The 15,257-nt window shown below is 46.9% G+C and overlaps 1 protein-coding gene across 3 annotated transcripts in view; it reads right to left on the reverse strand.

Annotated features, from left to right (window-relative positions):
- The window catches only part of LOC129331349 (uncharacterized), a 124,838-nt gene that overhangs the window by 64,706 nt on the left and 44,875 nt on the right, over nucleotides 1-15,257 (reverse strand). For all 3 annotated transcript variants that reach the window (XM_054981866.1, XM_054981864.1, XM_054981865.1), the window contains exons 4-5: nucleotides 9,008-9,181; nucleotides 8,174-8,322 (exon numbers count right to left, since the gene is read on the reverse strand). In XM_054981866.1, the coding sequence (XP_054837841.1) occupies nucleotides 8,174-8,322; nucleotides 9,008-9,181 (323 nt within the window). The remainder of the gene's footprint in view (nucleotides 1-8,173; nucleotides 8,323-9,007; nucleotides 9,182-15,257) is intronic.

Consider the following 15,257-nt stretch of genomic DNA (forward strand, 5'->3'; position numbering starts at 1 on the left):
TTGCCCTTCATTGGTAACAATGACTGTGTACCATCCTGAGTCTCCTATTCAGGACAGTGGACTATAATGGACCTTTTCTGCAGTAAAGTTTCCTTATTCAATCAATGGACTCTTGTTTGCTTTTGAAAGGGAACCTGTAGGAAGAGCCTTATCTAGCCACAGGCTGACATTTTGTTACCAATCATGCCTGAGTCGGGCCCAGCGGAATCCAAGGTAGTCCCGGACAGGGATCCTTTGTTTGATCCGTATGCGTCTCCCGACAGTCAAACAGCGCAACCCCAAGAATCTCAGGAACCGGTGCCAGCCGGGACCGGAGCTTCGACTTCTACCCCGCCTCTCATCGACCTCGGCAGTGAGGGGACAAGACCGACGGCTGCCGCTCTCCCCTTGATCTCGTTACCCACCCCGTCGGAGTGGGGAGCCAGACCCCGAAAAACGCGAGAGCGCCGGGCCGGTGGACTACATCCAAGAGTTTCGATGGACGGGCGCCGAAGCCTAGAGACTGTCCCTGAGCTGGACAGCAGCCAACCGTGGCTGTTTTGGAACAGGACGACCAAACAGACGGACGGGAACACGTCCCGCCGCGGCGCCCTGAGTTGGGATTATTCGGAACTTGCCCCATGGAAAGAGCCCACGGAAGTTCCTGAACAAAGTTGGGTGCAGATGCAAAGTCGCACCCATGCTGTAGATTCCGGCATCTCGGCAGTGACGGGTCTAGCCAAAGGAATACTAGCAGCGAGATCGCGAGTCGATCAAGGAGACCCTCCGCCTTGGGGGCCGTTTTCCCCGGTGAGTGCAACCGAGGGAGGTTCCGTGATGGGGCAACCGGGTCCAAGCCGAATGCAACAGTTGGAAGCTAGGCTGGTCGACATGGAGGAAAGTTTGGCTCATGCCATTCTTCAGGAGAGAGACTATCTCCTGAAGAAATGGCTGTACAAATAGCTACCCTCCAAAGCGTTATTTCCTATCCGGTGGAGGTCGCCCCGCAGCAGCCGCCGCCTTCGGGAGAGGAGGAATCCTACCCTGGAGAACCGGGAGAACCGCCCGCGGAACTTCCTAGATTAGACGAAATTCCGTCTAGCGGGGATACCCCAGCTGAGGTACCTGGAGAGACTCCAACGGAACTCCCTAGAGCGGACGGGGATCCACCTCCCGAGGAGACTCCAGCTGAGGTGCCTAGAGAAGGGGAAGAAGGGCCAACCCGTCCAACCGAGACGACGGTGATACCCCCTCCCGCTTCTCCAATAACGGTCCGGCCGGATCAGTCGGGAGAGCCTCCGGCTCCTCCTGGGGAGGAAGTGCCGCAACAACCGCTAGAAGTTGTCCCCATTCAACAAACCCCAAGGGGTGGTCTACCGGCGCCACAAGAGCAGCCTCTGCTTCCCAGAGTAACGACGCCGGGAGGGGCAAGCCCGCGCGGCCCACCACCCATCAGGCCTTCGCCGCTGCGGCCCCTTCCGCTTCGACCGCAACTACTCCCTTTGCAGCAGCCGATACGTTTGCCACCTGATCAACCAGTATTACCACCTCCGAACCAACCGGTGGGGCCTACACCACTACGACCCCACCAACCCGCCCCTCAGCGGCCGATCCTCACTCAACCGCACCGGCTACCTACGCCTCAACCGCTACTGCCGGCCCCTCCGGTATTGCCACCACCAGCCCAACCAAGGTTGCAGCAGCCTGCCCGGCCACGACTACAGCCACCGACCCAGCCGAGGCCACCACCGCCAGCCCAGCCGAGGCCACCACCGCCAGCCCAGCCGAGATTGCCACCACCAGCTCAGCCGGCGTTGCCGCCACCAGTGCAACCAGCACCGCTGCCACAACTGGGTCCCCAACTACCTCCCCTCGTACCTCAAGTGCCATTGATGCTTCCGACGGACTTCTACCCAGCACCGGCTCCGAGACAAGACCTCCCGATGGGCTGGGTGAAACTGGAAGCTACTTTTGATGGGGATCCCTCTAAACTGGGATTTTTCCTAGTGCAAGTAGTGCAATTCTTCAATCGGTGGGGACACCTCTTCGGCAGCGAGGCCAGTCAAATTGAGCATCTTGGCTCCCGCTTACAAGGCAAAGCAGCGGACTGGTATGTAGGTCTATACAATATCGGGGCCCCTGAACTCAATACTCTCCAGGGGTTGGTGGATGCTATCCGAGCACAATACGAAGACCCCTTAGAGGAAACCAGGGCCCGAACAGAATTGCAAGCCATTAAACAAGGCAGCATGTCGGCAAGGGACTATATTACGAAATTCCGACAACTAGCTGCCAAATGCCCTAGGTGTGAGGAGTCTACCAAAATCATCCTGTTCAAGCAAGGGCTAAACCCGAGACTTCTAGACAGAGCCCTTATGCAGGACAATCCTCCTACGTTGTTAGGTTGGATCCAACTTGCCTGTGAAGTCGAAAATCGCATTTTGGAAGTCCGTTTGGTTGAACAACAACAACAAACGGGACAAAGAAGACCCTTGACTTTGCAGAAGGGAGGACGGGGAGCTGGATACGCCACTCGTGGAGCGAGAGATGCTAGATGGCAACAAGGGCTGTGTTTGCAATGCGGACAAGCCGGTCACTTTGCAGCACAATGCCCCTACCGGCCTGTGCAAAGACCTCCGCTTCAACTACGGCATCCAACCCTGGCTCCATTTCCTACTCTCCAACGCCCGATTCCCGCTCCACGAGCGAACAGAGGCCGCGGCGCTTCCCAACGGCCCGCCTCAGAAAGGGGGCTGGAAGCGGAAGAGGTTATGGAATACGACCCCGCTTCCCCAAATGCAGAGGTAAATCCAGAAAGCCCCCAGTCGGGAAACAAGATGGATCTGTCGTAAAAGGGCCCAAACGACAGATCCACCCCAAGCCCGTCCCTGCACGGAACCGGCCACCTGGGTCCATCTTATTCATGCCAGTGACTTTACTTAACCCGGAGAGGAAGATGCACATCTGAGTGCAAGCCCTTATTGACTCGGGCTGTTCAAGAGACATCATCGCCCCAGCCCTAGTCAACGGGCTAGTCCTACCAACTCGCGAATTGCAAAATCCAGTAATATTTGAACAAATGGATGGCACCAATATGAACCCTGTTACCACTGAAACCGTTCCAGTGATCACCGGCATGGGCCAACACTGGGAGAAAAGATCTTTTGTCATCAGCTCCACTGCCAAATACCCGTTAATTCTAGGCAGCAAGTGGCTATGTGATCACAATCCCTACATAAATTGGGCAGAAGGATGCATCACTTTCAGTCACGCCAACTGTAAAAACCATCGCTGGAACCAAAACTGGGGTAGTGATCCAACTCACACCGAGAAGGCTCTTCTCACCCAAGAAGAAATAAACCAAATACCCGAACCGTATTGGCCCTTTCTGAATGCTTTCTCCGAAGAAGAAGCTGATACTTTACCCCCGCATCGACGAACTGATTGTGCGGTGGAAATTTTACCTGGAGCCTCACTGCCCAAAGGACAACTCTATCCCATGAGTCTCCATGAACGAGAAGAGCTCCGGAAATTCATCGACACCAATCTTCAAAGAGGGTTCATCCGCCCCGCCAATAGCCCCCATGCCGCTCCGGTCCTCTTCGTGAAGAAAAAAGATGGGGGACTTCGGCTGTGCACGGACTTTAGAGGACTTAATGCTGTGTCCACCAACAACGCCTATCCCATCCCGCTCATCCGAGACCTACTCAATGTCGTGGCCCAAGGTAAGATCTTTACAAAATTAGATTTAAAAGATGCTTACTTCCACGTCCGTATCAAGGCAGGGGATGAGTGGAAAACCGCATTTAATACACCCCTCGGACAGTATGAATACTTAGTTATGCCCTTTGGATTGGCGGGAGCCCCGTCTGTATTCATGTCCATGATAAATGAAGTTCTACACGAATTCCTTTATAAAGGTGTGGTGGTGTACCTTGATGATGTATTAATTTATTCGAACACAGAGGAGGAACATATTCAAATGGTGCAAAAAGTCCTGGCCACTTTGATGAATAATAAGCTACCCATCAAGTTATCCAAATGTGAATTCCATAAAACTGAACTCACCTACCTTGGGTACTGTATCTCCCAAGAAGGGTTAAAAATGGATCCAGCCAAAATACAAGCGATCCAAGATTGGCAAACTCCCACCACCCGCAAAGAACTGCAGTCCTTCCTGGGTTTTGCCAACTTCTATAGAGACTTTATAGCAAACTTTGCCCAGATCACGCTCCCCTTAACGGAATTGTTAAAGACTAAAAGTAAAGGGGACCAGGCTAAAAAACCCTCCTCCAAAATACAATGGACATCCGATTGCCAAACTGCTTTCGAATGCCTGAAAGGGCGATTTGTAACTGAACCCATCCTCTGCCACCCCAACGAAAATTACCCTTTCATAGTACAAGTCGACGCCAGCGATGCGGCGATAGGAGGGGTATTATTGCAGAAGGGGGAGGATGGGAAACTGCGGCCCTGTGCATTCCTGTCAAGGAAGTTTTCGGAAGCAGAAAGAAATTGGAATGTGTGGGAGAAGGAGGCTTTTGCAGTAAAGGCAGCCCTCACTAACTGGAGACATTGGTTGGAGGGAGCGCGATACCCTTTCGAGGTCTGGACAGATCATAAAAATCTGGAGGCCCTTCGAAGCCCTCGCAGACTGAATGCCAAACAATTATGATGGGCAGAATTCTTTTCCAAATTCAATTTCACTTTAAATTACCTCCCGGGCAAGACTAACTTTCTTGCAGACGCCCTATCGCGCATGCCCCAACACAAGAGCAAACGGGAGGAGACTGTAGACACGGTCTTCTCACCTACGCAATTGGGAGGCGTGGTGACTACCCGCAGCCGAGCAAGCCAGCCCCTCCCGCACAACCAGGAATGGAAATCGAAACTTAAAACTGAGGTGGAAAAGGAGGGGGATAAAGCTCCTAAACCCAAATTGACTCAATCCCCACAGGGGGATTGGCTAGCGGGAAGCAAATTTTACGTTCCGGACAGCCTCCGACGGGAGGTATTACAGCGATGTCACGATGCCCCCACTGCTGGTCATTATGGGTATCTGAAAACGTTGCATCTAATACAACGGCAATTCTGGTGGCCGGGCATGCGCAAAGACATTTCCCAATACGTTAGCTCCTGCCCCATTTGCCTCAGCGCCAAAACCTGGAAAGGGAAACCTCCAGGTCTCCTACAACCATTGGAAACACCTAACAGACCTTGGGAAATAATATCTATGGACTTTATCACTGATTTACCCCTTTCGAAAGGACATAATTGCATTCTAGTCGTGGTAGATCTGTTCTCCAAACAAGCTCATTTTATTCCATGTACTGCTATACCCACCGCTCGAAAACTGGCGGATTTATTCTTAAAACACATCGTAAAATTACATTCTTTTCCGTCCAAGGTGATTTCGGATCGCGGCGGACAGTTCGTTGCCAACTTTTGGCGGGAGCTTTTGCGAATGTTGAATATTGAGCAAGGAATCAGTTCAAGCCACCACCCACAAACCGACGGGCAATCCGAAAAAACTAATCAGATTTTAGAGCAGTTCCTTCGTTGCTACATTAATTTCCAACAAGATAACTGGGTGGACCTTCTTCCTCTGGCTGAATTCTCATACAACAACAGTGTGCATGCTTCCACTGGGGAGGCCCCTTTCAAGATTGTATATGGAGTTCACTTCAATCCCTTCCCGTTGGACACTCCCCCTCTCCATTCCTCTAGTTCGCCTGATGTATCCTCATGGTGGGGGGAGGCCGCGCAACAATGGACTCTTATTAAGAAACACCTCGAAAAAGCCAAACTGGATTACAAAAAGTACGCAGATCGCCATCGTGCGGCCGAATGGGATTTGCAACCTGGAGATCATGTTTATATTTCCACCAAGAACCTGAAATTAGCTCAGACAAGCCGCAAACTAGCATTAAAGTTCCTTGGACCTTTTCCTGTGCGCAAAGTAATCAATAAAGTAACTGTTGCTATAAATTTACCCAAGAACTTGCGCCATGTTCATGATACATTCCATGTCAGTCTTCTGAAAAGAGCTCCCACCGACGACAAGTGGCACATCAAAGCTCCACCCATTCCAACTTTGATAGACGACCAAATACACTATGAAGTACAACAAATTTTGGACTCTAAATTCAAACGGAATCAACTTTTTTACCTCATTAGGTGGAAGGACTTTGATTCTGGATACGATGAGTGGGTGAACTCTGTACATGTTCATGCTCCTAGATTAATCAATGCTTTTCATACTCGTTACCCATATAAACCAGGAGGGGATCTGTTTTAAGGGGGGCAGAATGTCAGGTCCAGTGTGTGTTTAAATTGTACTGACACCATTTTCTAATGCTTCTAGTCTCTAAGTGCTTTCCCCGCAGGTGCACCAGTTCCCAGGCAGCTTTCCCACCGGAGGAGACTGTTTTGTCTAACACCATTCCACCAAGCATTGGCCTTGAAGGAGAGCAGCTTCCCAAGACTGAAAGATGTTGTTTTGAGAACTGTGGGGGGAGGCTGATTCAGATGGGAACTGTTACTCTGTACCTCTTGCTTTGCCCTTCATTGGTAACAATGACTGTATACCATCCTGAGTCTCCTATTCAGGACAGTGGACTATAATGGACCTTTTCTGCAGTAAAGTTTCCTTATTCAATCAATGGACTCTTGTTTGCTTTTGAAAGGGAACCTGTAGGAAGAGCCTTATCTAGCCACAGGCTGACAGGCAGAGCCCTCTCTGTCCAAGCAGAGGCGGATTTACGTGTGGTCAGCCAGCGCTGGCCTGAAGTAACAATCGTGCAGTCCACCATGCTCCTGCATCATGTTTGGTGGGAGGCTTGGGATCCACGGACGATTGACAGGGCTAGGCGGAAGGCCAATAGAGCCTTATTCAGAGCTATGGAGGGTAGTTTAGGGATTTATTTGCCCCATCTGCAAATTCAAGCTGAATTTGCTGACCTCTACCGAGGGGATAGGATTCATCTTTTGGTGAAGGGCAACAGCAGTTTTCTTAATGAAAAATGGCACGTCCCCATTTGAAGGGGAAGCGGGGTCTGTCAGGATCACTGGTCTTGTTTGGTGGCTGCCACCAGAGAGGGCAGACTGCCATGTGGGGTCTCCTGTACAAGTATGGCCCCTCATGTTTGATGGCAGGGGGGTTATTAGGCTTGTTGGAGATTCCATACGCCTGGCCGGCCATACACCTGGCCGGCCATACGCCTGGCCTAGCTGGCCGGCCAGCCAGCCTGGATGGCTCACATCCGGGGCAGAGGGGCTCACCCAGACAGGTCAAGGCGGAGGTCCATGGGTGATCCCAGGGCCTGACCTGTACCACTTAGTTAGGCCCTTGCCGTTATTTTTTCATGTTATGCTGTTGTCAAATAAATGGCCTTTAATACCCAACAACTGTGTCTGCCTCTTCATTCCATCTGGGGTGGCAAAATATGTTGGGATCTTACATATGACTGGTAAGCTAAATTCTCCTGATCTTTTCGTACTGTCTTTTATTTCCAATGTTAGTTTCTTCTAGCACATTGTTATGCTCAATTATTATATTGCATTGATATTTTTGTAATTTAATTTACCTATTGCAATCTCTGTATTATGATTTTTTTAAAGAACGCCAATAAAGGAATTTGAGCGAGAGGAAGGAAAGGAAATTAAAAAATAGCGGTGGAGGAGAAAATGAGATATTCCTCCTATAAGTCATTGTGGGTTCCCCATTTGTGTGTGTCTATATGATATTTTTTTAAAAATCTTTTTAGGTAGAGATAGGTTAGGTTACACCCTTCAAAGTCCATTTGATTCAGTGGATTTAGAAGTGTATAGTTCTGCTTTGGATTGCACTCTAACAGTATTTCTGGAGATTGCAACAAACAGATTCCATAAGATTGGCTTGCACATTTTACAGTATTTCTCTAAGGACATGCCTTAAAAAAAAAGCATCATCTAATATCGAATCAAACATATTGGAAAGTTTCATATAAGAACTCTTCTGGTTGAATAATTTTCTTTTTTAAACTGAACTTCATTAGTACACTTGATTCCCAGCACATTAAACTGTTTCACTTGAATCAGGCCAAGAGAATAATATGCCCTCGACCAAGATCTTAGGCCTATGAAAAAACTTCACCAAAGTTCAAAGTAATATAACCTAAGCTACTGTTGCTTAGATTATCTTTAGACTCCGTACTTCACCCATTTAATGGAGGTCGCCATCTCTGTCTGCAGATCCAAGAGCCCTTCATGAATCACCTCACAAGCATCAGGTCGGCCACAGCTCATTTCTGCAGAGGTTCCGCAAGCATGGTTCTCTATAATCGTACTCACCAGATGTGTTATCTGTGAAATCAAATGATGGAAGAAGGTGTGTTGCTTTACATATCAACATCCCTGACACCACCAAACAGTGAAGTTTACAGCTAAAATCACAAAGGAATAACAGTTTTCTGTGCCTGAAGTAGGTTTAGTGCAATGGAAATACAAAAAACCTGACACAATATGTCTTTTTATCTGTTCACTCCAGAACAGATCTGTGTATCATTTGCATAATAATAAACAGACTTATATCAATTAAGTTGCCAGAGGAAAGATGGCATTGGTACAGTCCAATCTCATCAGTTCTCCAAAGCTAACTGGGTCAGTTCTTGGATAGGGGACCACCAAGGAAGACTGCAGATGAAGGCAACGGCAAACAGCCTCTGTTTATCTGTTGCCTTGAAAACTCCTTGCTGGGGTCACCATAAGTCAATTGCATCTTGATAGCACACATAAACAATTAAGTTGCCTGGTCTGGAGTGGTTTTTTTCAGTGCAATCCTAAACAGCATTATACCCTTCTAACCCCATTGACTTCAATGGACTTAGAAGGGTGTAACCTTGTTTAGGACTGCACCGTACATACTGATTTTTTTTTTTAAGTTGTGGCTTGGAAAGTATTAGTGATAATGCTCCATTCCTGTTGGGTGGTAGTGGACTAAAGGTTAGGAACAACTGGTATAGGAGTAAGCCCCTTCCTTTCAACTTACTTTCTTTTTATCTTCCACTGATGCTGCTTCCAGTTCATAATCCTGGTGTCCATGAAATCCAATCCTGAACCGCTTCCCTTCACTGTAGGCACAAGATTTCACTTGGGAAAATGGGAACTGTTTTTTGATTATCCCTTTCTCAATGTTAAAAATGGTCTTTGTGTTCACATCAATCTGGAAAACACACACACACACATACACTGAGATTTTCCCAGTAAGATATTTGTCAAAGCCATCGCTTTCCCCCAAGAAATGAGCCAAAGGCCTTTCCTTGAATTAACATGCATGACCACTTGGTGGTGAAAAGACTGGCTGCCCAAAAAAATGTATCTTTTTATTGATGATTATAATCGAGACAAACATTCTCTTCATCACTTAGTCACTCTAATGTATTTATTTAAGTTAGTGACTGAATATAGATTGATTCTGTCTGCTGCTTCCTTATCCTGTTTTTTGATAAATATACATCGATTTATCATTCTGAAATGTTATTTCCTCTGAAATTTTCCAGTGTCTTGCTCTACCTAAGGCAAGAACCTCTCTTAATATAGGATTATGGAGGATGAAAATGGTTGTGTCAATTACCAGCTGATATCACGGATGAGATGGATTTAACTAAGGGTGAGATGGTTTTAACTAAGAAAATGGTTAAGGGGACCATTTAATTTCTTCTTCCTCTTCCCACCACTGTTGCTGGTAATATTCAATAAATAATGAGTCCTAGCTTTCATATAGAGCACTTCAAGTGCTCAAAGTGCTTCATATAATCATGAACTCCTGAAGCTGCCTTATATCATTGGTCTATCAAAGTCAGTATTGTCTACTCAGACTGGCGACAGGTCTCTGAAGTCTCAGAGTGTGACTACAAGTGACTTTTGTCACATGGAGAACACTAGATTTTTCTCACAAGGTTACCTGGGAAGTGAAGTCCAAGTGGTCCTTCCCCTCTCTGTTAGAATCACTGCCTGAAGAGCCACAAAAGGGCTTTGTTTGGGGGTGGGCAGCTGCTACTTTCTCCAAGGGCATCCTGTGGGCTGCCTGCTCCCAGGGAGCTGCTCTAGAGAAAGCGACCTCATCGGTGAAGCTTCAGCCACAGCGACAGTGGAAGGATCTGCTGCAGATTCTTCCACTGTCACTGCGGCTGAAGCTTTACCGACGCTGCCACTTCCAGAGCAGCTCCCCGGGAGCAGGCAGCCCACAGGATGCCCTGGGAGAACGTAGAAGCTGCCTGCCCCCAGACGAAGTCCTCTTGTGGCTCTTGAGGCAGCGATTCTAACAGAGAGGGGAAGGACCACTCGGACTTCACTTCCCAGGTAACCTTGCGAGAAAAATCTAGTGTTCTCCACGTGACGAAAGTCACTTGTAGCTTTGGTATCAGATGAAGGTCTTTCTCATCACCTAATACCTGATCATTTTTTATTGAAGATTCTGGGAACTGAACCTCAGACATTCTGTATGCAAAGCAGATATTATACCACTGAGCCATGGCCCGCACATATACAGTATACAACAACCAAGGCCAATATTATTACCCCCATATTGCAGATAAGGGACTAAGGCAGCGAGCAGGTAGGCTTTTCCAAAGCCAAAAGGCAAGATATTGCTAAATATCAAGACAAACCAGGTAAACCCGAAGTGGGGAAACCTGAATGTTTTTCAGGAACACACCCCTAGTTTCTTATGTCTTTGGGCATGGAAACAACTCTCCATGTAGCAAACTTCCCACTTGGCATGCATTTGTTAATAAAGCAGGGACATATTTTTAAGAAGATCCTCTCAGAATCATTATTGTGATAAATCATTGCTAGTAAGATTTGCATTTATGCTACAGAGAACACCCTCTGAACATAAGAGTTTGTGAAAATAAGGCCAAGTATTTCAGTTAAGCTTAGGGTTTAGGGTTGGCAACTCCAAACTGGGAATTTCCTGGAGATTTGGGGCAGAATCTGGGGAGGGTGTGGTTTGGGGAGGGGAGGGACCTCTATGGGACATAATGCCATACAGTCTACGATCCAAAGCAGTCATCTTCTCCTGGAGAACTGATCTCTGTATTCTGGAAATCAGCTGTATTTCCAAGAGATCTCCAGGCCCTACTTGGAAGCTGACAGCCCTAGCTGAGTTACAGTCCAATGCATACTTTACCTGGCAGTATGCTTCACACTGAAGACAGTGGAGCTTTCTCCAGAGTGAATATACATTGGGATCCAATTGTATTTCTGTGTCTACTGAAGAAACACCCTTGATATAAGTGGTATATGCTGCTCCACAGCAGGCCCAAGTCAGATTGAATCTGTTTGCTTCAGATCTTGGACCCAATGCCCTGAAGCTGCCCCATGAGGCAAGCCCAGACCATTGCAGATACACTGACAAGAGTGTTTGCCACCAGCAATGCTGAAAGGCACCCATTGGTGCTTTGATGATGAAAGTTTGAGTCTCCCAGCTGAGTTAAGGAACTGCCTGAGTTAACCCTATATGAAATGATGGATACCAAGTTCATAGGCTAGTTCGTTATCTGTATCTCATCTGAAAAGTGAATTAAATCACAGTTGGTGGATAGAAGAGATCAGATTCTATGGAACAGCTAGCCATAGGGAAATAGGAGGACAGAAGTGAAAGGTATCAACAGGCTGTAGAGCAGTTATCTTTTTTTTTTTTTATGCCTAGGCTCTTGTGTCTTTGACAGCTGCATAACAGTCAGGTACCAGGAAAAAAAACTTTTTTCTGCCATGAAAAGTTAGTGATGAAAAACCTACATTTAATTAATTTTTCGATCCATTGTGCAGATGTTGAAAACACAAGCTCTTCCCCCCCCATCAAAGTTGGCAACTTCCCCCTATTATTACATTGACTCCTTACATTTCTGTTGCAGGTGATTTCCCAATGGGAAAAAGTAAGTGGCCACCCTATATATCCTGGAAAGGGAACAAGAGAGAACAAATTGCACTTGGATGTTATGTTTTATCTGATGCATGACTTACCTGTCAACCTAAAACATATGGCCCCAATCTAGTTAAAGCTGATCATGACAAAGTCTCAATGAAAGCAGCAGAGCTCATTTGTCACTTCTTATTTGTTCCATTGATTTCAACAGGACTTACATTGCCTGATTTGGAAGGAAACTCCATGGGTCTCAGTGCATTCATACAATTGCAGCTTTAGTCACAACTGACTTTAGTTGTTTTCTATTTTATTTAATCTATTTTATTTGGTAGCAAGCTGAACAGTAGTTCAAATAACAGATGTTTGCTTCCCCTTGCTTATACCAACTGAGTTTCACAGCACTGTGAGGGTACAAATAGGAGAGATGCACAAGAAGCTAGAGAAATCAAAGAAAACACCTGTGATGGACAAGTTAACTTCTGCCTCTCCCAATGACAAGCAGCCAATGAGAGTTAACTGAATGCTAGGAGCTGGTGGCTGTTGAGATGTGTTAACAGTTAGAGAGAAGAGAGGGATTTTAGGCCACTGCCACCTGTTACATTATATTGTAACCACCCACTGTTATGAGTTATGAGAGTTATCAATTGACATCTTAATATATCCATGTGTCTGAATCACTCTCTCCTATGTTGTTCATCTTGTAAATAAGTTTTATTTTTTTGCTGTTTTAACTCTAATTGTCTGGAAGTTGTAGGCTTAGAGAAAAGACACACACATACACAACCATAATTCAATCTGGTCATGACCAAGGTGTCTGAGTAGGGTTACAAATCCCCTGGTAGGGGCCGGGAATCCTGGACTCCCAGCCTCCACACTCCATCACCTCTCACCTGGCTGGCAGGTGTAAAAGGTATGGGCAGGGGCCTAGAAACCCATAGCGTGCTCCAGTGCACTCTGGAGCACTTTCCTATCATGGTGGAAATAACATCATTCCCAGCATGCTGCAGAAGTGATGGGTCGTGCGCAGGGCTGATTTGATAAAAATTGGCCCTCAGTCTAGTGTTTGAAGCTGATTTTTATCAAATTAGCCTACCCACAACCTGTCGCTTCCACGTCATGCTGGGAATAATGTCATTCCCAGCATGATGAAGAAGTGCTCTGGGGGTAAGTCCCCCCGGCACACCCCTCCACTACAACTTCCCCATCCCTGACTTTCGTGCCAGGGAGACCTGCCAACCCTATGTCTAAGAAACTAAATGCGGTCAGGGTATATGGGAAATACATATTAAGTTCCCTTACTCCAATACCCTGGGTATTTAGCTGGGCAAGGGGTAGTGAATAAAGGGGGCAGGCTGCCTGTCTGGTAAAGTCCCTGGGAAGAGGAAAGAGTGGACCCTGTGTGGGTTTGAGTCCGGACTCTCTCCCTCATAAATAGGGATTATTGTGGCTGCCATAAACTGCCTATGAAGCCCAGAATCAAAGTGGGTAGCAGTGGGACAGGGGGCACCTTCTTACAGGATTATTAGCTAATGCAAACAAGATACAAGATATCCTTGACGGGGATTTCCAATACCTTAAAATAAAAGTTTAAAACACACACTGTTTCCCTATATAAATTGCTGCTACAAAGCTGCTATTTGTTCTGCAGAGGGAAAACAGACAACATGAGAGCAACAAATTTAAATAAGCAAGTATGGGATTTGCAAGGACTTTCAGGGGGCATCTCACAATCCCCTCCTGCACCATGTCATCTTTTGCCACCCCCATAGCCTCTCCCCTTTCCCTGCTTCCTTTTCTGCTTCCCAATCCCTTTTGTCTGTCCCTCGGTTTCCATCTTTCCCATTCCACCCCAGGTAGGGCTCAGTTGCATGGAGGGGAACCGGCAAGGAGATGCAGTGGGTTCTTCGCTTTTCCTGTATCCCTTCCCCCCATTATTTCCTGTTTCCCTACTCCTGGCAGCCCCCAAATGCTCACTTTCCCCTACGTCCTTTCTTTCATCTGTCTCCCATCTTCATCTATATTTACTAATTTACCTCATTTATTTCATTTATATATGGTCTTTCTCCACAGTGGGGATCCAAACCAGCTTACATCATTCTCCTTGCCTCTATATTATCCTCTCAACAACCCTGAGAGGTAGGTTAGGCTGAGAGTGTTTGTCTGGATCAAAGTCACCCAGTGAGCTTCCACAGAAGAGTGGTGATTCGAACCTGGGTCTCCCAGATCCTACTCTTTTGGGGGTTGGGTTGTTGAACAGTAACAAGCAGCTGGACCTGGGTGAGTCATGCAAGTCATGTAGTATCAAGTCGCCTGGTGGTTGTTTCTTGGCCTGGCCCCAATGAGTCTTCCCTCAAAGGCCCAAACAGCCCTGGAAAGGGCCCTGCCCGCTGCCCCTGCCTTTTCCTGGCAGAAACCAAGCCTGGAATAGTGACCTAACAGCTACTTTGTTGCCCAGAAACAGACACTGAGAGCATCTAGTTAAAGTGACAGGAGTTCTTTTAATCATTTGGGTGGAGGGAGGTTAACCACCAATGTATTTTTTGTATTGTTTTGTTTAGATTTCAGATTTTTCTGCAAACCTGGGGCATTTTTCAGGTGTGCAGGAAGATTTCTCTTGAGCGTTCATGGCTCCCGTCTCCAGATTTAACTATCCACAGATCAAGGCCACTTGGCTCACACGAGCCCCTCCTGTACCAGGAACAGTTAACCCTCACAGCCCCGAACAATAGCACTGATCCAAACTAAGGGTCCCCTGTGCCGTAAAAAGCTTTTTGCTTCTAAACAAGTGGGAGAGCCTGACTACAGATCTCTCAGATCTCTGATATACATGCTGTATTTTAAAAAAATCCACACTTAGGAAAACACTAACAGTGCAACTCAAAGCACATTGACATACGCTGAAGCCCATTGATTTCAATATATTAAAAAGGCATAATTGTGCTTATCACTGGACTGTAGGTGACATTCTTAGGAGAGACAAAAGTGTGCGTTTGTGTATGCGTGAGAGAGAAAGAGAGAGAGGTTTGAGCTTTCTCATGCAGCTAATACAAGCAGGATGCTGCCTACCAATACAGCTTCCAGTTACTTGCTTAGCAGTGCTGTCCTAAGCAGACTTACACCCTTCTAAATCCAATGAAGTCAATGGACTGAACAGAATATAACTGGATTTAGGATGGCACAGGAAATATCACAGCATTTTTGACTTGCACGTACCAGAGGTGATGATCGTGCTGAGGGATATGATCAGAAGAATTCATCAGAAATGAAAGTATTGTTTGTAAATGGCCAGAAAAAGCTGTTTGCGTGGTCCTGGGGACCTGCCGAAATGTCTTGCCATCAAGTGCAGATGTCACATGAGCCCTCTGATGGT

The sequence above is a fragment of the Eublepharis macularius genome, chromosome 5 (assembly GCF_028583425.1).
Source record: "Eublepharis macularius isolate TG4126 chromosome 5, MPM_Emac_v1.0, whole genome shotgun sequence".
Taxonomy (NCBI): Eukaryota; Metazoa; Chordata; class Lepidosauria; order Squamata; family Eublepharidae; genus Eublepharis; species Eublepharis macularius.